Below are 22,598 nucleotides of genomic sequence, written 5' to 3'. Positions count from 1 at the left end.
CTTCAAACACTTGTGGGGAGGATTATTTTCAAATCAAATTTGGTTTTTTTTAACAGAATAGGAGCTGCCATCATGAAGCCAATTAGCTGAGTTATTGGAGAAGCTTAAAAAACAAAACAAAACAAAAAAACGTAAAGTCCTTATCTTAACCAACACATTACAGAGAGCTCCAAAACAGAGGTCAAACATTAAAAGGCTGATATAGGCTCAAGTGGTTTATAAAACCTATAAAAAAAGACTACACCAGCACATACGCCCTTTCAGTCCACGCAGTTTAGAAATTAACACAGGGAGCAACTCGCTAGCTGGAAATCTTGTCATGGGAGAACCACATATATACCAACAGGAGTACCCAAAATCAAATGTTAAAACGCTCCAATTCCCAATCCACATAAAAGGAGAGAGGTTCGTAGGAAGGTTAAATCAATCCATGATATCATAAACTGGCTGGGCAGTTCAAACTTCCCCCAGGAACCACTTTTTGTCACTCATACACACAGGCTCACATGTACACGGCTCAATCCCATTCAAATTCCTCATGGAATAAAAGGATCCCAGGCTCTATTGAGTCTTTCCCTATCATGCAAGAAATAAGTCTGGCTGTGCTTTAATCACCATCATGTATTAACTTCAGCCACAGAGAGTACCAGGCAGATTAAGTAGAAATGCACAGTTTTTAGCTCATCATCTCTGCACAAGTGTTGGAGAGGCTCAGTTCCTGGAGAGTTCCTGGTGGGCACAGCCAGTCTCTCTTCATGCAGACTCGCTGGCCTCCACTGGTTTGATCATGTGGTCGGGTTTGTTGCCGGCAGCGTAGTGATCCCACATTTGCAGGTACAGCCGCTCCAGGTCCATCGTGTACTGCTTCGTGTTGAACAGGGGGCTGGATATCCTCTGCTTCCACACCTTCCCACGGATCTTCTTCAGGCTGCGAAAAGAGTTACAGCAGTCAGGAGATGTTCCAAATGCTGCATGATACTGTTTACCTTTGAAACCTGCTGGTTTTGGCTCACCCAGAACTGTCTGTACAACTGTTTCAAAAACACCTGCTCCCCCACCTCCACCCAATTCCTGTTCTATCTCCTCTCATTCCTGATACAGACCAGCACAACCACTTCAAATCAGAAGAGCTGCAATATTAACTTGCTGCATTATCTGTAGTGCAGCAACATTTCACACCATGATTTTCACGTCTGCATTTTCTGTAGTGCAGCAACACTTTACACCATAATTTTGATTTCTGCATTTTCTGTAGTGCAGCAACACTTTACACCATAATTTTGATTTCTGCATTATCTGTAGTGCAGCAACACTTTACACCATGGTTTTAATTTGAAGTCACAAACTGCTTAATCTTCAATTTAAAAAGAACAAAATGTGAATTGTATTGCACCTTTGCCCATAAGCAGTTTCTTCAGAATTGTTACTCAATTGGGAGTGCTGTTAAGTCACCATAAAAGCAGAATCTGAATTAACTGCAACACAGGACACCTCTAGAAGAGAACTGCCCAGCTATTTTACATATAAAATATCTGCAGGATTAAAACTACAGATGTCTCAGCACTGTGCCCAAATACAGTACTCTACATTCTTGATGTTCCCACATTAGAGAGTCCAAGTTTGCTTACTATTCCAGGTCAGTTCCCAGTTTCACAGCAATATCCTCATACTCCTGTCTGCTCTTTGCAATGAGCTCAAGACAACCCAGGCAAGTGAGCTGTGAGGCAGCAACTCGTGAGGCAAGAGTCTCTCCTGAAGAAAAGAAAATAAAAGGCAAATCAAAATCAACCAGGAATGAGTTTATCAAGTAAGTTATCACACTCTAGGAGCTGCTTTCTGCCTTTACAAAAGGCCAAGTTTGATGTGTTTGCTGTTACTAAAACATTACGAATATTTCAACCCATGTATTCCATGTAGGTTCCCTGCTGCGTTACCTGGCATGGTGACCATTGGAGTCCCAGCCCAGAGCACATCCATGCCAGTTGTGTGCCCATTGCAAAGGGGAGTGTCCAGGCAAACATCAGCCAACTGCCCTCTCCTCACGTGCTCTTCTTTGGGGGCAACAGGTGAGAAGATGATTCTGTTTTGGGCAAGCCCCAAGTTCTGTGCGTACTGCTGGATATTGGGCTCTCCCACAGCTGGGAAACGCAGCAGCCACAGCACACTGTTGGGAACTCTTTTTAAGATCTGTAACGAAAATATGAAGAAAATACAGAAAGTTTAGAGAGGAACTTTTACTTTTCTGAACAAGAAATTGCCACATACTAAAATGAAGTGGAAGGCCAACATCACTCAGTACTTTGAAATATAGAGCAGAACTTAAACAGATCATGATTATGAATGAGATCACTGGGATTGCATTTCTGATCCCACTGAAAGAGACAGAAACTCCAGTACAGAGCAGTTCCTTAAGAGAGTAAGTCTTGAACTTCATGATCTCATTTATTTATAGGTCCATACTACGGAATATAAAAAAAAATTACCCCCAAGTAGCTCCTAGCAATACACTGTAAGCTAGAACCTGATACAGATGCTCTCCACTCAGATTTATCTGTGCACCAACTGCCAAGGCCAGTTATAACTCAATTACAGAGACGAAGGAAATCCAAAATTATTTCACCATACTTAAGCTGTCCCAAACATAAATTTTCACTGGCTAGATACACAGATTTCACATGAAATACATCTAAAACCCTCTATATTCTAACACTAAGCCCTGCAACAGGTAAGGATTCAAACAGCTCAAGGTCAATGTTTTCCACAGAGAAGTTAAAACTTAACTTGCATGAAATTTCCCCTAACCTAAACAGCTTTGCCAGAAGTCTGACCTTAGATTTCCTGCTGCATACAGATACTCACATTAGCCCACATCTGCAAGGTGGAAGGATCAATCTTATAGAGCTGATTGAAGTTACAGTACACAACAGCATCCTCTGGTAAGCCATACTGGGAACGGGTAGTAACAATTATAGTCCGTGGAACTTCTTCACCAGTTGCTGCTTTGTTGTTTATCTAAAAGAAAAAGAAAAAAACACTGAAACACTGAAACTGCAAGAAACCGGACTATGCCCTGTGGAATTGTCCTGAAACACATTTGTTAGCATAACAAATTACTGTAAGCATATCTTTGGTTTTATGATACAAAACAAAATTGTTTACTTACCCACTGTAAGAATTTAACTGGTATGTGTACACGCTTGTGGATGCCACAATGTTGCAACCACCAAGGCAAAAAACACTGGGCATTTTCATGCCCTTCCTAATTCTCCCCGAAATTCCATGTAACTGGAATAATTGGAAAGAAGAATCATATAAAGAGGCATTACACATGGAATCCTATCCTCCTTAAGGTCATGTAATTTCCTTGAGATCAAAAAAAGAAATTACAACTGAAAGACAGAATAAAAAGGTATTTAGAAAGCAAAGGTGGGGTTTGTTTTGTTTGGATTTTCGTGGTTTATTTTTGGGTGAGTTTTTTGTGTGTGTTTTTCTTTTTTAAGGTAAGTAAGCAGTAAGCACAGAACAGATAATCAACAGATGCAGACTCGTGTAACTGATAAAACTGTAAGGAACCAGTTGACAAGGAAAATAATGAAAATGCTGAAAATTAGAAGAGTTAATGACAAACTTTAAAAAAAATGGATCTTACAGCCTTCGCAAAGAATAGGAATATGCTAGTAAAAAGCAGCAGAGGATGAAGTCAGAATAATCAAGTTACCATGCAAGAGTCTTGAGGATTAGTAACATGGAAGCAGGATTTTTAATTTTTTTAATAATGACATGCAATGACGTGATCAAAACCACATAAACAGAGCAACACAGCTACTTAGAGCCTTTTTCCTTATACATATGTATTTTTACATACTTATGTATTTAGAATTTAGACAGTGGCATTGCAGCCAGCCACTGATGACACACTTGATGTGAATGACAATGACTCACTGTCACTGACTCTTAGAAGATGCACAACAGCTCAGCAAAAGTTTGTAAATATGCTACTTTTTCAGGTCAGGGAGACCTCAAAAAACACAATGCTCAGTTCTTGTTGACCTATGCCCAAAAGTAGCTGTATTAGTAGGAAGTGCTGTATTAGTGTCACTGAAAGACAGAAATCCTGTTTTAGGAGTGCGAAGACAGAGCTTAGAGTGTTTCATCTCAGTGCTGGAGTGTTAAGACAAGAATTCTTCATGATAACTTCAGAAAAAATTGCTAATAGCCTTACTGATCAAACTAAGATAAACTACTACCAACTCAAAGAAAAGTCTCAGTTGTGAAGAAAAGGACTCAAAAATAAACCAAGGTATAAGATTATGAACAGAGCAGTGGTAATGAAAAGCATCAAAATTATGTAAAAGAGGTTCCTAAGGGACTGTAAATTGAATAAAATTCGCAAGATAATGACTTATGCCAATGTCAGAATATGGCATTTCTAAAAGGGAAAAACTGTTCTGCAGTGGAAGAAGAGTTAAACAACACCAGCAGCTGTCACTAAAATCCCATGAACTGTTAAGCACTGGGAGATGGTAATATAGTGCACAATTCTGAAAGATGGATGCGAATAATGGTTGTTGAAATACAGTGGAATAACTTTCCCTCTATTCTATTACTCAGCCATTTTTTTTTTCTAACCAAAACCACAAGTGAGTAACACCTCATAAATCTTGGTAGGCTGCAGGCAATAAGGAAATTTTGCCTTCAAATTCAGAACAAGCAAGTGTCTTCTTTATACAACAAGAATTAATTTCTTCGGACGTTAGATACCTCTAGATACAATTCCTCTATCTTTGGGGGGGAAGATCATCTTCCAGTACATCTGTGGCTTATAATGAGCTTCCTTCAGTATGACAACTAAACGAATCAACATGACAGAAAACACATTTGCTTGGAGGTTTCTCTTCATTATGTTAAAACATACATATATAACATAAGCACCAGAAGAACAGTGTCCTGAAGTGCCTCACCTGAGTAGTTGCTAATCCATTACTGATGTTGAAGCCATTGATAGTAATCTGAATTTGCCCACGATTGATCATCTCAATCACAGCCTCTGCTATGGTGTTCATAGGGATCACTGGCATGCTGAGGGCAGCATTGCCATCGGCATTGTCACAGCTGTCAGGACACTTCATCTGAGACAAAACACACAGGGATCAGAGGGAGTGCTACCTTCAGTCCCCAGGACTGTACACAGACAAGAGGAGCTCTCACCTTAACAATCTTGACATCAGGAAGGCTGTCAAGGAATGCCTTCAAGTCAATGCCATTCAAAACAATCCTGTTATCATAAATATGACCATTGGACTTGAAATCAATGACTGCTTTTTTCTGTCAAAAAAAAAAAAATAATGTCAAGAAGTTACAAGATGCCTTACCAATACTACACAAAGTGCCATTTCATAAAGATACCTAAGGAAAACACCAACTTTTCTTGCCCTATCTTCCAACGTACCTTCAGATGGGGGAACATGTTGGCGTGGTCTCCAATAAAGAAAGTGTTTGGCATGTAAGCTAATTTCTCTGAATACTGCTCAGCCACCTCAACTGGTGAAGTTTCTTTATCTGTGATGATATAATCCATAAACAATGCCCCACTGGTTCCAGGATACCCTAGCCACATTGCCTAAAAAACAAGCAAGCAAGGCTTCATTTCCATGTGCATTCCAAAAGTAAAGGCAGTTAAAAATCAATGAATTTTAAGTCCCACTTGCCACATACAGGATCAAGTTCCTTCTTCTGCCTTACCAACTGAAGATCAACCCCTAACTCTAAACTTTCAATACCAAGACAGTGAAGATATTCTGAAATTGAAGTTGCAGATATTCTAAAATTGATCTCTCAAGCAAATTTTCTCCAAGACGTGCAGCTTGAAGCAAGAACACCAACCATCAGTGATTTCAGCTTCTCTCACCTGAGACAACTCCTGCAGTCTAGAATGACTCTGATTAAGGTTCCTCTCATTCTCTTTTCATTGGCATTTTAGGAAATCCTTAGTCAAAAAATTCCCCCAAAAAACTCTGACATTGATTCTGGCTTTCTAAGAGCCCTGTAACTTAATTACCTGAATAGGTGCTGGTCTCAGGGCAAACAATTCATTTCGGGCTCCTTTGGTGTAGCCATTCATATTAATGAGAATGTGAATCCCATCCTGATGGATGCGGTCTGCTGCTTTTCCATTACATGGTATCTAAGAATAAATAAATAAATAACTACATTAACACATGTTCTTTTTGTTTTCAGTCTTCCAATAATAAATGTGTTTATTAGTGTAACAATGGACAGTGCCAACTGCATAATTTAATTTGAGACCTAAATCTTGTTATCCCTGGTTTTACAGAAGCTTAAATTCTCAATGCAGCACTAAAGCTGAGCAGCAGTAAAACAAAAGCTAAAAGCTAGAAACTGAGGTTATACAAACCAGGACATCCTCCCCCACTCTCACTTCTCTAAGGCTAATTAGCAATTAAAGCTTACATAGGGTAAGTGGCACATTCACAAACTAAGGCAGTACAGAAAATCAAAAAGAAGATTAAGAAGCCAGTTAACTACTCTGCAGGGTTTTGCCTTGATTTCTGTGTGTACTGAAATCCTGGTCAGTTTTCACACTGAACCTAAGGCAGACCTAAATGTATTTGCAGTTGTGACATCTTGACTTCTCCACGACATTTAACTATGACTTATCTTGAGCCCTAATATGAGAGTTATTAAATACTGATGTTAATAATAATCAGAGGTCACATAATAATCACCATATTCCAGGTAGGGCGTAACACCAAAACATCTACAAATTAAAAAATTCTCAAGACTAACATTAGCCTAATTCAAGAAATAATTGCAACTAACAATCTCAAACTACAGATTCATCTTCTTTCTTCATTTAGAAAAATTCAGGTTTGCTAACGGGTCAATGGATAAAACAAGCTCACCTGAGATAAGTCAACGAAATGATTTGCTTCAGCCATCACTTTTACACGGAAGTTTGTCCCATCATCAGGACTCAGGGCATAACAGAATACCTAGAATATGAGGCACCAAAAATTGAGTATCTATGACAGCTTGTCCATAAAATAACTGTGCTATACAGCAATTTTAAATTACATCTAGTTTCACACAAATTATTTTTATTTACATGGCATTTACCAGTTGAGAAAGAAGTAAAAGAAGAGACACTGGGCCATTTTTTGTACACATTTGAACCAGGCCTACTTCTGGTGCCAGAATATGGCACTGCATCCTGCACAGACACATATCCAATGTTCTCATCAGTGCAAGGCAAAGTAACTGTAACACACAGATCTGCATAAGAATTAAACCTCTTAGAATGCCTTCAAGTCACCGCTGACTTTGTAATTAGTGAGAATCATAACTATGAATCAGGTTGAATAGACGAGCTAAGCCTCAGGGAAGCTTTTTAACAGTGACTAGTTATCCCAAGTAGGAAACTGCAAGTGTATTTGAAAACAGCACATCATACTGGTAAAGGAGGATGACTTGAGCTGAAGAACTCTTCAAACCCATTAAAAAAACCCAAGAAGCAAAAATTTGCTCTTTCCTTGTTTATATGTTTGCACCAAGAAAAAAAAGTGCCATTTATAGCCTTATTTAAAGCTTTAAGCATGCCATTTATATTTTTACCTCAAATTTGTCTGGGTTATGCATGCCTGGAATTGACTGCATGAGGTGTGAGGTTGGATGATTTCCAAAATCAGAGCTCACATAGCCAATACGAAGTCGACCTTCACTGGCCTTCAAATCCTTGGGATGCTCATATGGTGGCTTGTGAAGAACATTGATCTGCCAAGAAAACAAACAAGTGTTTACAAACTCAGGAACTAAAATCTAAACAAAGGGACAAACCCTCCCCTAGGAGTTTGCAGTATTAACCTTATCCCACATTCAAGCAAGCAGTCATAGACATCTGTTGTTCCAAACCTGTATTCTACATATTCCACTGAAGCCAAGTGCAGTGCCCACACACTGTGTCACAAGATGTGATGTCTCTGCTCCCAGACAAATACAGACATTGCTACTGCATTTCTGCCTTTCTAACAGTTTCAGTATTTCACCCACGATTATTAAATACACTGATACCACACCATGATCCTCAGGAAGTTCTCAAACCACAAGGCATTTGTGACCAGAACAGGATTGCTGTGAGGCACCACAGCATTTGTTCTGTTCTTTGCTCTCCATCTTCCCCTGTTCTTTGCTCTCCATCTTCCCCAGGCATCAGCTTGTAAACACCATCTCTGACAGGATTATCAGGCTACTCAAACAAGTCACTTTGACAGTGTTATCCTTCATTAGTTAACCAGACCCTCCCACCAGCTGACAGCACATATTTAATTATAAATGGCAACCTGCACAAGTAGCCGGTCTCAAAACTCACAAGCACTAACAGCTATGAACATTACATCCCATCTCTTCATGTGTCTGCAACTCAGCCTACAAAGGCTAATACTGACAAATCTGAGTATTAAGATTTTGAGTAGGAAAAGCCCCAAAGAACTTCAATCAACAATCAACAACTGGCCTGTATAGAATTTCCTACCTTGTCCAAACAGAGATTTCCATGTCTCTCAGCAATTGCCTTCCTAAAACTGTGAGAAAGGGGATACAGCATGCTATGATGTGGGTGTACAGAAGGCAGTCTGTTTTTCTCCAGCTGATCAGCCACAATGCTAACCAGCTTCTTCATTCTTTCATCATAGTCTGTCCAGTCACAGACAATCTTTGAAAAAAGGAAAAATATAAAAGATTAGGACAACAGCTTCCTTTGGCCTGTATCAGTTATTTCACAGGTTAAGATTAATGTTTCTTCCAAAAATGGAAGTAAGATCTTCTGTAATTACTGTTGATGACTGTATAATCTTATCTCCTGATTTAAGACTTAAGTCAAACTCTTTACATCCAAATTAGTAATCTCCTGCAGAGGAATTCTAAGAATTATAATCAAAGCCTCATCTTCCTCACCTGCAAACAGTGGGCCAAGTTGCAATAGGCATCTGGGAAATCAGGTTTCAGTTTCAGAGCAGTACGGTAAGAGGCAATGGCTTCTGGTATATTCCCTGAATCCTGTGAAGAGACAGAAATGAGTCAGCAGGTAAAAATATCCTCAGGGTAACTACTCACAGTGCCCCACCACACTCTTCTAAGAGTGAATCATTCGCATGTGCTACCTTGTGAATCGAGGCCAGGTTGCTGTGGGCATCAGCAAAAGCTGGGTTTATCTGAATGGCACGGGTGTAGCACTGCAGAGCTCCTTGAACATCCTGCATCTCCTTCAAAGTGTTTCCCATATTAGAATAAGCATCTGCAAATGTGGGGCTGATTCTGAAAAATAAAGAGAGTATGTCACGAACAAGAAAAGCTCCACCTCCAGTGAGAAAACACGGCTCATACCCCGACTTTTCCATTTGAAGAGCAACTATGGAAATTACAACATACAACTAAGTCATCTTTTGCACAAATCTAGACACTTTCCCATTAGGAAAGGCTGGGACTCTTACAGGGAGTATCCATTTACCTAATAGCCTCTTTGTAATGCATCAGAGCTTCCTGTAACTTTCCCTGCTGTTGCAGAACGCTTGCTAGGTTTGAATGCGCTGCAGCAAACTCTGGAAACACCTGGAAGAAAAACAAGATGACTGTCTCAAACATCTCAAGCAGACCATGGCAAAAATATCTGTGCATTTATTACTGTATTTTCTTACTTTGGACTTATGTCCTATTACACATTCCCGGCCTGAACCACCCACCTCTCCCCCTCACAGTAAATTAACTGTACCTCAAGAGCTTTCCGATAGAGACGGACAGCCTCCTCAATATTGCCCTGCTCCCTCTTGATGTTTGCCAGATTGTTGAGAGAATCTGCATGAGTGGGACAAAGTCGAAGGGCTGTGTTGTAGCATTCTTCTGCTTCTACCACCTTAAAAAAAAAAAAGAAAAAAAAAAAGAGGGCACTGTTAATATAGTACCATTTACTGGAAAAGCACTATTTGTGACAAGTCATTATACAATCACTTTTAAAGGTTCAAGATGGAGATTTCCCGAATTATTCTTCCCTTTAAGTGAGGTTAACATCCATTTTAATGACTTGCCCAACAACTCAACAAACTGGTAACGGCTGGTGTCTATTAAAAAACCATTCACTGTCATTTTAAGAAGAAGGAAGTGCTCCTTACACTGCCTTTCTCCTTCAAGGCATTGGCCAAGTTGCAGTAGGCGTCAGGGAAGTGGGGCTGGAGCTCAATGGCCCTCCTGTAGGTGTCTATGGCCAGGTCTATCAGGCCCTGCTCATAGTACACACAGGCGAGGTTGCCGTGCACAACTGCGTGATTTGGGCTCAAACTCAAGGCTCGCAGATAAGCTGCCACAGCTCTGTAAAAAAATAAAGGAGGAAAAAACAAAGAGAAGGTAAATAATCCTCCAGAGAGCAGGAATTATTTACTTTGGTACAGTGGTAGGGCAAATAACATTATGTCTTCTGGAAAACAAGCAAAGCTTTCAGCTACTTTAAGACTCTTCATTACTAGGAAAAACACCTTTTTTCCTTATTCCATATTTTGCCAGTTTATTATTCAATTTTAACAAGATAAACAGTATCACATTACATCTTTATTCTCTCCACTAACCTACCATTATTTACTTAGACTTAAATCATCACTTTGTTCAAAAGTGAAATCTTTAATTATATGCTCCTATAGCACTATATGAATGGCTGATGTATTCAAATCCAATTTCTAAGAAAACCTTAACAATATACATAAGTAAATGTTTAAAAGGTGATGTAAAATCTGAAATTGTGGAAGAACATGCCTCTGTTTGGTCCCCTAATGCATGGTTAAGTCAGACATCACTGAATCAGTTAGACTGTGTGCAGTGCAGATAATGAATCTGTTCACTGCAAGCTTTTATTAAATTTGGGGCCACAAACCACAGCTATCAAAAAATAAAAACCAATTAACAGATGTAATATGGTACATTGCATATAAACAACACAGCCTGGATCTTTTCCCAGAAACAAGAGTCATGCATCAGATTAGAGGTCTCACAACAGGTTAGTTCAACAACACAGCAACTCTATTGCAACCCAAGGCAGCAACATGAGGCAGACATGTCACGAATACAGAATATTCAATCAGATGTTTAGCTGAATTCCAACATTCCGGTTTGTCTCACACAGAAAGGAAATTTTAGAAGAGACACACTTGCAAATTATGTTCTGAGTCACATAATGAAGAGAATTCAAACATTCAGAAAGTCTTTCTCATGCATCTTATTTTTACCCTCCCCAGCCTAAATTTCAAATCTATTTTCATCGGAAACTCTCACTGCAACAAGAAAGAATACATTTCACTGAATTTTTAATTTTTATTTAAATAGACCAGTAGCCTGGTCTGTCTGCACTTCAAAGCCATTTGCTTGCTAAGCTTACAGCTGAAGGCTCTGCTCCCCCTGTCCATAGACACTTTACAGAAGGAACATCATCTGTATCTTGAGACATCTGACAGAGAGCAACAGTAGTGATCTGCTTACCTGTCAAATATCCTTGCCTCCTTCAGAACATTTCCCAGATTGATATAAGCATCCAAAAAATTTGGGTCAAGTGTTACAGCCTGAAAATATTTTTGAAGTAGAAGTTTTGAGCATTCAACAGAAACACATTTTCTATGAAACTGAGCTGTTTACTGTTTCTTAAAATTTTGAAAAATTTGCAAAACATAATCTGTAAGCTTTTAAGACTTTATCAATAACCCAGTAAAGGAAGGAAAACCTACAAACCAGTCACAGAGCAAAGTTATTTATCTGTAGAAATTAATGTACCATGTACTACCTTCAAATTTATTTGTCTGCTTATCTATTGAGTTGCAACTACTGCAGAACAAAGTGTTAAGCATTTATTTCACATTAGGCTGATCATACTTAACACTCCTGTATACTGATGCTATGTTGCCTTTAGCTTGTTTTTAGAAAGGAAACCCTAAGAAACCTCATCTGTATCCTTTATCTATTGCAAGGTACAACAGAATTTTAAAGCTTCACCAGTGCAGGAAAACAGGCTGTAGCCAAGAGGAAGGAAACAGCAAATACTGAAACATCTTTGCTCCCTTCAAAACTAATAAAAAGCAAAAAACCACTTCAACTGATTGAAGTTACAGAAGCTGCAGTAAAAAGCTACACATGAGTATTTGACAAGCCCCACTCTTACAGTCTCATGGGAATTATTAATTCCAAATTAAAATATTTCATCTATCACTAATTAGACACACATTAAAAAAAAGAAAGAAAAATCTTGAGCAGCTAGACTTTTTTCTGTAGATTTAAAGCCATGAATTTCAAGAAGAAACTATTACCGCATCTTAAATTCAGCTTTAAGGCACTCTAGAAACTTCAGAGATGAGGACAAAATTAATTATAATGCCAATTAGACACTAATTGGAAGGTATCAGACAACTACTTAATGACACTAATCTAGAGAAGTCTGAACAGTAGTGAAAAATAAACCTGGAGAAGAGGAATTAATGTGTCACTTAAAACTGTTCTCAGCACCAAGCACTAAGCTGATTCGTTCTCTCATACACAAAACATGCAAAACATTATCATCAAATCAGATTTTAAAAAAATTTAGTCTGGGAAAGGGCTGAAGAACAACTCAAATAATTTTCTCATATTTGACATGTGTAAAGTCCTAGGGGAGGTCTAACTGTCTCTCTCTAGTAGAATATAGGCAATTTCAACCATCAGCAAATTTTAAAAAACAATTAACAGGAGCTGTTAACTAACAGGATCATACAAAGTTCTCCACTATTTATCACCTGTACATTCAAATCTAGCAGTGAAGCTGACTCTTAGGTAGTTACCTTTTCAAAATGATGAATAGCAAGCCAAATTTCTCCTTGGGCATTGAAAACACAGCCAAGATTACTCCACGCCACTGCAAAGTTTGGTTGAGTCTCAATTGCTTTTAAGTAACAGGCCTTGGAATAGTTAAAGAAGAGAGATACAAGGGAAGGGGAATATTTGTAAAAAGAAAAAAATGAGAAAAAATAATTGTTAGTATGCCTTCTCTAACCAGCCAAAAGTGACCCTGCAGTATAGGCTAGCTTGCGCCAAAACTAATGCGCTGCAAACTGTTGTTGATCCTGCGCGAGCGCAAACCAAAACCCAGGTGCAAGCCCACCATTTTTCAGTTATGCTGGTAACAGATTTAACATTCCTCCAGACACCAGATCGCCACAGAAATCATCTTCTAAATGATTCAAGTAGTTCACCAGAAACATCTGCCGCCCTTAGGTGCGTAAAAATCAAAAAATTACCTTTGCTCTGAAACAAAATTTTCAAATATTCTAAATCAGATAGAAATTACTTAAAAAAAAAAAAAAAAGAAAAAAAGAAAAAATAGTGAAAAAGGCAAAGCCACTTCTCCGTTTTAAGTGTGCCTGTCAAATGAGACGACACACCCCATCCATATCTTGTTCCCCAATTTCTCCAAATTCAATTCAACCTCTCCTGGCAGCTTCAAAACCTCAAATGACAGGATTGCATGAAGGTTTAGGTCCCTGTAATGCAAGCGCAAGAAATCGCTGCGCATCCTACCCAGCACGGCGCCACGCTATCGCTGCGAACTGCTTGGCTCTAGTGATCGCCCCAAGGTGCAGTGAACAGCCAACCAGAATCATTAATCTACCAGACAGGCCCACGCGAAAACTCGCATGTTAAATTTGATGTCTGAACTCTGTAAAAATGCCATTAACAAGCCAATTTATTTTTTATCCAAAAGGCTTCAGCCTGGAGCTCGGGCAGGTGCCCGATCAGAGATTAATCATCGAGTCGACCGTTCACGGGGGCTTTAATCGCACGCAATGCGCGTTACCGCTGCGCAGCCTTTGCGCTACTGCAGGATCACAGCGCATCATCAGAAGAGCAGAACGCTGCAATCCAAACAAAGAAGAAAAAAGGAAAAAAATGAACAACCGGAAGAGTTAGAAGCTTTTTTACTATTAACTATCTCCAATTATTTCTTTAAAAAATATTTTAATTTACTTTTACTTTATTTCTTTGAAAGAATTTGTGGCTAATAGTATAAAATATTCTTACATTACTTGCTTGTAATTAAATATTTTAAGCTGTTTCTGAAGCCACAAGACAGAAGATTCAGGCATGGAGGCAAATGGTTTTGCTGTGGCAGTTACAAACCCGTTACCATATTTCTCATCATGTGACTTTTCGGTGCGTTCCTTGCTGGAAGAGGAGGAGGAGGTGTGTGTCTGCCCTAGATCCAGGCCTCGAGCTCCCTTCAGCGAGGCACCTTACGCATGGAATAGGAGGTTTCACCCACCTGAAACCTTCTAAATACAATATCAGTGGTGAAAAACCAAAAACAAGAGAGAAAATAAAACAAGATCATTAGTAAGAGTTCAACAAAGCAATTGCATTTTTTTGGATATGTCTTAACACATGGGAATGAGGATAATCTGTCTGTAACAAGGGAGACATGCAGAAGGGAGAGGGTTAATCGGGCAATTGCATACAGCAGGGACTTTTTTTTTTTGGAAGAAAGGCTCTGAAACATCTACAAAGAAATTAAATTTTAGTTCAAACTGTAAGGAATCTGCTGGCTTGATCTTTCAAATGGACTGATAACCAAAGAAACACATTGCAATTTACTCGAGATGTTTTTCCTCGTTTATTAAGTTCTCACAAAACGGAATAACACTTTCAAACTAGGTGTCTCCAGAGCTCTGAAACAAAGAAGTCAGCAACCTAAGGCAGGCGCAGTGTCTTGGCCTATACCAGTCACACTAAAGCTGCAGTGAAGTGCAATTCATGTTAGCTGTCCGCTTGGTGGGCTGAGAACCAAGTGTCTCAAAGACTGTTCAACTCTTAATGCTGCTACACAATGTTTTCAACCTGGATCCGACCAAATCAATCAGGCTGCCCTAAGGGTGGTACACGCATCCAAGTTGTTTATGAGAAACAATGCAATATTGAAATTTTGAACTTCTAAGTCCCCATTACCCCAAAAAGCTGCCCGCCCTCCCCAAATGGTGCTGCAGCCAAACAGACAGCTACGCTCTTCATACACTCCACTTTTCTGAGCATGCGCGTGGGGCTTGGAGCGACAGCCGTGGAGCCCAGAGTGGCTCTGGTGTCTCCACACTCCTCACCCCTGCAGCGCGGACGCGTAAGGTGGCTTGTAACAAGACAATTTTCTTTCTGCGATCCGAATTTCAACGTGCCAAGAATTTTAAACTCATCTTGGGTGTTCGAATTCTCGGTTTAGGAAACGCACGACTGCTAGAAGCCACCTTTCCACTACAGCAAGTTTTCTTTTGATCAGTTCATTTACCAAACAAACCAGCTTTGTCCTTTCGATTTCTTTATTTTGGGGGAGGGGAGAGGGAAGACATGAAGAAAAGATATTGGGGGATGGGGGTGGGAGGGTGGTGTGTGTCGCATACTGCAGCTATTATTTACTAGCCTTTCTTCCACTATCGAGGGAAGGGAAAAGTTAAAAGAATAAAAATCTTTAAAAGCCAATATTACAAGGTAACATTTGGATAAGTTTCTTCTCCACTTACAAGCCACAAAGGACTTTAGAAGAGCAGCCATTTCAATAGCACCTGCATCGTACAGGGATCTGGAGCTAAGCACAGGCTCTCTGCCTGGCACCAGCAGGCAAGCCTCAGATCTGAAGGATTGTTACTTATTTCCAGATGAAAGCATGATGGAGCCCCTGCCCAATACTTCAGAATGGTATCAGATAGTCTAGTTCAGCAGCAAGGCTTGGTAACTTTCCATTTCTTGACTTAAACCAACTTTTTAAACATGGACATGCCATATCTTGCCCTGCAACTACTCTGGGGTGTTTCAGTGCCTTCAGTTTTTCAGAAGTTTCTCGGACTGTCTGTAGATCAACGCAGATTTGAAGACTTGGTGCAAAGTTCAAGTTTTCAAAACACTGATGTTTACATGTATTCTACCCAACACCTACCTTGGCTTCTTCCAAGCGACCCAGGGCTTTGAGCAGGTTCCCCAGGTCACTACGAACACAGTACAAGTCCTGAAAAATCAAAATCACACCATCAGCTTCAGGACTTCAGATTCCCCACAGGCCTTCACTGAGAATTTGCAAGGAACAGCCCAGTCCTCTAATGCTTAGTTTAGATTCTTAATAGATACATCACAAATGTAAATTATTTTTCTTGACTTAAAATTACAAACAACAGATAATCTGAGGAAATTTAGTACTGTAAAGTACAACTGTAAAGAATAAAAATGAAGTAGTGTTTCATACAGTTCCTATTATACAGAAATAAAAAACTGAAAACAAATGCCCCTCCAGCAGCTAAGTTCTTTTGCCACATGTAAGCATTTCAAGCCCCATTTATTTTTTGTTTTCAAACCACAACTCCAAACCTGTACACTTAAGATACACCATTGCCATTATGGCTTTTGAATAGATATATAAAGTGATTTTGCTGCCTGTATCCCTAAAGAAGTTTTTCTCCCCATCTAAATCTATCTATTTCCAACAGCTTTACCACGTGTTCTTGCTCTTTCATTTGTTTGAAATGAAAGCCCAGTCTGCAACAGCATTATCCAGCAGAGTAAAGACCACGGAGAACGTAGACATTTTGTCAACACTAATGAAAGGATTTACTAACCTAAACAAAACTCAACTCCTGCAAAAAAACTCACCCTCTCACATTATTCTAACCAGTGCATCCACTAGTCACACCACTGGGCATATTAAGTTAGACAAGTTAACACTGGTTTAAGAACAAAGAGAAATAAGGTTCTGGCTCCTTCTTGGACTGGGTTTGCTTTTGCTTTTCCTACAGAAAAAGGATTTATGCATATGGGACCAATGCTGCACTTGCAGTACTTTTTATCAGAACGTCTGACCAAAGAGCAAGCAAATACCTTTATCATGCCAAGCAATCCTATACAAATGTAATGAATATGATGCAAAATAAACAGAGGACAGCAGTCTGTTTTCTAAAAATGTCAATTTCAAACTACAGCAAAAAATCCAAACACCAGATCAATGAATGTTATAGGAGTCACTTATAGACAGTCAGTTTCAGCCTTTAAAACCTAAACTGATGCTCCTGTAAACCAGCCCAAAATGGAAATCTAACTCAATCTACAGCAGAAATCTTACCAAGGCAACGGTCATCACCATGATATTTCTGACTTCATGATAAATTAATACCTGGTGATTTTCCAAGATTTCACATTCAAGCCTAAGCATCATTTCTCTCCCTGTAGTACTACCTTAAACCACACAAAGCTAAATATGGGGCCATTCACTGAAGCTTCTGCCTTCAGAAAAGAAAAACCAAACCTTGCTTTTCTTTTATCTAAAAAGGTAAGCATGTTACATATACAGAAAAGCAGTCAACCTTACTGCAACATAAATTTTTTTGTGACAAAAGCCTCTCAAAGATCCTTAAAATCGTATTAAAGGCTTCATTAAGTCTATGGTATACAGGCTGGAAGGGTTTTCTTTGAAAGCTGCTACTTTTGTTTCTAAGGCAGTAATAAAGAATGGACTTTTATAAAATAAAGCATTTCTTACAGGATTGTACTGAAGGGCAGACACGTATGCCTGTACTGCTCCTTCCATATCACCTGCAGCTACGAGTGCAGCAGCCAAATTAATATATCCATCAATGAAATCTGGTTTGAGGCGCAGTGCATGTCTGTAATGTTCAATTGCTTCCTGCAGCTGTCCACGCTCCTTGTACACATTGCCCAGATTTGAATAGGCTTCAGCCAACAGCGGATTCTGTTTGATTGCCAAAGTGCTGAAGTGAGCAGACCTGCAGAAAACAGACAAGTTAGCAAATAAGAAACCACAAACCAAAAAACCCAAACAAACCCACCCTGGATATTCAGTGTTTGGCTGCTTATCTAGTTACTCTAGTGAACATTCATGCTTAGGTGAGCCAAACATACAGCCAACAAATCTGCACTTACAGAGCTGTTCTGTATCTTTATGCTCCCACTTTAAAACTCTGATTGCTCTGGTTCCCATTTTCCCATTTCAGGCTGTACTGAAGAGCTCTCATTTACAGTCAGAAGGGTTCAAGTTGCCTCACCAAACCTGAGCTCAATACACTTAAAAAACCACTACAGGAATCCCTCTTCCAACATCTGTATGCTTTATGTTCCACTTGATATTCTTTTTAAGAAGCAGGACATGACTTACATGTAAAATTCTGTTGCATCCTCACTCATTTTCCCATATCTGAACTACTACAACTTCAATCAGAAGACTAGATAAAACAAATCTAAGTCAAAAGTTCTTACTTCCTTAACCAGCAAACATGAATTTACACCTAGAACAAGTGAAGTTCAAAATGCCAGAGGCACGAAAACAAGAACAAGCAAGCAGAAAGAACATAGAAATAACCTTCAGATCACTAAACTCCTTTAACTAAATATGTTGCTGTGCAGGAAACAGTCTTACAACTTGAAGAAAAAACTCCCAAACCACAAACCCTTAGACTGTAAGTGGAATGAACATTACACATGTAAATCCTGCCAGTACACACCAACGTGGCTGATGTTCCAATGTTACCAAGTACAATACTAAAATAACACTACAATAATGGCAATAAAGGCCTCCTGTTTGTTGTAAAGCTGATGAGTCCCATTTGTATTTGAAAATCCCAGAGGGAAGGAGCCTACCTGTCCAGTCGGCGACACTGGAAGTGAATGGATGACAGTAACAAAAGCACACCAGTGTTATCAGGCTCCTGCCTCCAGAGCTGCATGCAGTGTCTCTCTGCTGCCTCAAAGTCTCCTGCCTGATACTCACGATGAGCCAACTCCGCTAACCCTTGGAAGGAAAGCATACGTTTCGTTGGTTCTGGAGAATCACCAAAACATTTAAAGGGGGGAAAACAAAAAGTTAGATGATGGGAACGAAACAAAAAACCAAAACAAAACAATGAAGAAAAAAAATTGTACACAACCAATGGATGAAAATGTTTGAAATTATATGAAACACTACAGCAGGTGACAGCTGGGAATCTAAGATCTTATCTGGACCAGTCCTTTTTGCTAATAACAGCAAAAATGCAGACTGTAATGACTGTGAATATTTGTAAGTCAGTCATTTTCCATGACCCTGAAAGAGACTCCTGTCATGATATGATATTTTGGTTCCTAACAGTGGAAGTGCTGCTAACAGAACAATGACTCTCCTCACTCTCCCCCACGATTGAAAATCCTATGCTTGCTATGTTAAAAAAAAAGTTCTAACAATTTAATAGGGAAATGAAAGACAGGAGACAAAGACTTTAATAAAAGACTTGAACAAAAGAAAGTTTTTCTGTGCAAGTAGTGAAAGCTCTTTTAAAAAAAAAGGCAAAAAAAGCACAATGGGTAACATTCCTTAGATCCTGCATACTCCTACATTTTCTCTAAGGAGTCAAAATCCCTTCACAGAAAAAAAAATGGTCATGGAACAGCAATATCTGATGAGAGACAAACACACACTTCAATGATTATGCAACTGGCCTACAGGAGGAACCATGAAACACACAGGGTTACAGGAAAGGAGTTACTGCTCCTGGAGGCTTAGCTGAAACAGGAGTGACAAAGTACTTTTAGTATTTAATATCCAGCTGTGGAGAATGAAATATTTAAATGAAACACCACCTGTTTTAGATAAAACAACTCGAAGTGAGAAAAGTAAGTAAAATTTCTTACGAAGTAATAAGCAAGTGCAGCTTGGGAAAAAAACCCACAACCATTCATTCTACAAAGAAGTGCTGGCCTTCAAATTCTGCCTTTATACCAACAACTCTTACTATTAAAAGGTTTGATTACCTCAAGTGTCTCATTTTTTCCTCCTGTACTCTGCAGCCCCTTAATTCCATTCATTAAACACTTCCCATCTCATCCCACAGTTTTAAAATTTGGAATCTAAATGAAACAGATAAACCTTTCCTAATGCAAAAAAGCACCTCAACAGCTGAGCCTACATTTTTGTAGGTAATACCAAAGTCCAGAGACTCTCACGCTTTTGTGGGAACTTTAAAGACAGCCAAAATAATCATGAAGAGATTAGGTAGAGATTTACTACCTAGTGTTTATTTTATGAAATTGGGATTGATGCCATTTATTTAAATTACTTTCAAAATTGGGGAGTTAGTCCCAGAACGTTTTAATATAACACTGCAAGTCCTCTATGATGTAAGTACAGCAGTTTTTCCAGATAGTATATTGTTTCTCTCAGTGCTATAAACTGTTTAATTGGAACTACACTGCCATTCATTTTCAGATAATTGACAAATTAGTAACCAAGTATCTTCATCCAGATTAGATTCCTGTTTTTCAAACCCTGACTAAGGGCAAAGTGGACTTCAGGATCTGGTTAAACCTACTGGCAAAGATAAAAAGGTACAACCTTTACTCAATATGAGAATGTTGAACTGTGGCTGAAAACCACATCACTTATAAATGGTGCTGACTGGAGCACCAGCAGGCTGTTCCTCACTTGGCCCCTGTGCTGTTAACAGGTTTTGCCCTTCTGGCTGTCAGCATATTTTCAAGTTCCACTGATGGCACAAAGAGAAACCATAGAGAGGAAGAGCACATCTTATGAACTCAATTTCCTCTTCAAATGCATTTCAATTGTTCTAGTAAATTTCAAAATAGAAAAAACCAAAAAGAACTCCAAAACAACCCAAAAGTTTACACTTCAAGACATGACAACAGCCAAAGCAGCTTTCAGTCATGATATAAGTGCTATATTTTGCCTACTTAGAGCAAGAAGTCAAACTGAAGTTGCAACTTCCAGGGCAAGAAAGCAGAAGGTGCAGATTTAACACCTGGGAATGAGAACCACTAACAAAAGCAACAAAAGAAGAAACACTGACATTTTCTTTCATTTATCAAGTATCTTTGTTTATAAAGCAGTCCTTTGTCTCCAGATAAGGCAAACTCAGTGTAAAATTGACAGTCATCTACCTCCCAGCATTTATTTCATAAGAAGTTCACTGAAAAGCAGGAAGTGGACAGCCACCACCACGAAGTCCAGAACGAGTGAAACTTTTAATACAAAGTTGGCTGGAAGTTGAGCAGTGCAAAACACCCGTAAGACACCCCATGAATGGATGCTCACTGGATCAATTTGTAAAGAAAATAACTGCAGCGAGGAACCACAGCCAGGAAAACCCCTTGCATTAATTAATTTCCGTACCTAAGCTAACTCGTGCTGCATGCTTCGACTGTGACCTTGGAAAAGCCTAGCACAACAGTGCTGTGACAATGACCTTCCCTGAGGCTTCCAGACAATGCAAGCAAAACAAAAAGCTACACAGAACCATCAGAAAGGCGGCCGAGGCCGTTTTTCCCCCCCCAAAATTACCAACCTAAACGCTTGCAATACACTGATGCTCAAGCTGGCAGACACAATCCAGCTGCAGACAGAGGCAGCGGTAAGTTCCCTCCGGCTGGGAGGTGCTGGATAGCACAGGGCTCCCTCCCAGCGCGCACGTGGCTGTTTTACCCCAGGGATCCTACAAGAGGATGCTGCAGCCTCGCTGACCGCACACACACACGGTTCTAGCTGGGAAGGTATGAAATACCGTACTGCAGCACTTATCTGTGTCTCTTTAGATCCCTATCTCCGCTCTGCTGTCCCGTCTCTTTCTCCAAAAATCCTCCTTTTCTTTCTGTTTTTGTTCCCAGGCATCATTTCAGCTCTTCCCGCCCCTCAGGTTACAGAAAGCCCCAAAATCTGGGGGATAAAGCTGTGCTGTCCTTTCAGTAAGCATAACACTTCTTTCCCTTGCTCTACAGAGAAAGTCAGGTTTCTCCTCCATTCCTGGATCTGCGAAGAAAATTTAGGGCAGGATCTTTCCCTGATACAACACGCAATTTTAGTGCTCAGAAAAGAGCTTTAATGCTCGGCTATGCCACAGAACCATACAACGGTCTGGGCTGGAAGGGACCTTAAATACCACCTCGTTCCACTCCCACCGCCACGGGCAGGGACACTTTCCATTCGACCAGGCTGCTGAAAAAAAAAAAAAAAATACAAAAACTCCTGCCTAAGTGCAGCGAGTGATTCCGGGCGAACCACCACACATTTTGGGTCAGGCTCCTACCCTACTTCGCCCTCTAACGCAGTCACCTGATAAGTCCGATAAATATAGCAGCGAGCCCGCCGCGCTCACAGCTCCCCGGCAGGGCCCGGGCTGCCCACGGGCAGCGCCCACCGGAGCGCACCGGGACCGGGCCCGGGCCGCACGGACCCCCAAAGGCGGCGGGGACACCCCGCCCTGCCGCCGCCTCTGGAAACTTCCTCCGGGCGCGGGCCCGGCAAGCGAGGAGCGGCCCCGGGGCTGAGGGCACGGCCCGGCCCCCGCCGTCCTCTCCCCGCCGCCAGCCCGTCCCCGGGGGCGCCGCAGCGCACGGTACCTGTGCTGTCCGCCACGTTCCCCACGGAGGTCGCCATCGGGACAGGGGCCGGGGAGGCTGTGGCGGCGACGGAAGAAGGTGCGCTCGGGCCGGGCAGGGCCGAGCTGCCGGCGGTGGCGGCGCGCTGAGGCGGCGCTCCCGAAATGGCGGCGGCG

The 22,598-nt window shown here is 40.4% G+C and overlaps 1 protein-coding gene across 5 annotated transcripts; it reads right to left on the bottom strand.

The window, feature by feature from the left end:
• Positions 1-582: 582 nt before the first annotated feature.
• On the bottom strand, positions 583-22,568 carry OGT (O-linked N-acetylglucosamine (GlcNAc) transferase). 5 transcript variants are annotated; one of them, XM_083876300.1, is made up of 22 exons: positions 22,444-22,568; positions 18,700-18,850; positions 17,585-17,828; positions 15,995-16,063; positions 12,861-12,977; positions 11,536-11,615; positions 10,182-10,377; positions 9,785-9,925; positions 9,524-9,624; positions 9,177-9,330; positions 8,971-9,072; positions 8,549-8,728; positions 7,633-7,791; positions 6,924-7,013; positions 6,059-6,184; positions 5,450-5,620; positions 5,209-5,325; positions 4,962-5,129; positions 2,860-3,012; positions 1,935-2,187; positions 1,629-1,752; positions 583-928 (listed from the first exon to the last, which is right to left on the bottom strand). In XM_083876300.1, exons 1-22 carry the CDS (start codon positions 22,478-22,480, stop codon positions 754-756), a joined length of 3,108 nt encoding a protein of 1,035 aa, XP_083732426.1. In that variant the 5' UTR covers positions 22,481-22,568; the 3' UTR covers positions 583-753. The 5 variants fall into 5 exon arrangements, with proteins under 5 accessions (XP_083732426.1, XP_083732425.1, XP_083732427.1 ...); XM_083876299.1 differs by having other exon boundaries at positions 18,700-18,880; positions 22,444-22,544; XM_083876301.1 differs by lacking the exons at positions 18,700-18,850; positions 22,444-22,568 and having other exon boundaries at positions 14,204-16,063; positions 17,585-17,654.
• Between the last annotated feature and the right edge of the window lie 30 nt (positions 22,569-22,598).

Source organism: Zosterops lateralis (genome assembly GCF_965231275.1).
Source record: "Zosterops lateralis genome assembly, chromosome: 21".
Lineage (NCBI taxonomy): Eukaryota > Metazoa > Chordata > Aves > Passeriformes > Zosteropidae > Zosterops > Zosterops lateralis.
The sequence above is the reverse complement of the archived record's forward strand: the minus strand, read 5'-3'. Positions and strand labels throughout refer to the sequence as shown.

Excerpts from the sequence above, each read along its gene's own strand:
- OGT (XM_083876299.1), bottom strand. The coding sequence starts at position 22,480 with ATGGCGACCTCCGTGGGGAACGTGGCGGACAGCACAG. Across the intron at positions 12,978-15,994 it reads GTCGCTTGGAAGAAGCCAAG|GCCTGTTACTTAAAAGCAAT; the intron begins GTAGGTGTTGGG and ends AACTATTCCAAG. Across the intron at positions 9,073-9,176 it reads ACCTGGCCTCGATTCACAAG|GATTCAGGGAATATACCAGA; the intron begins GTAGCACATGCG and ends GTCTCTTCACAG.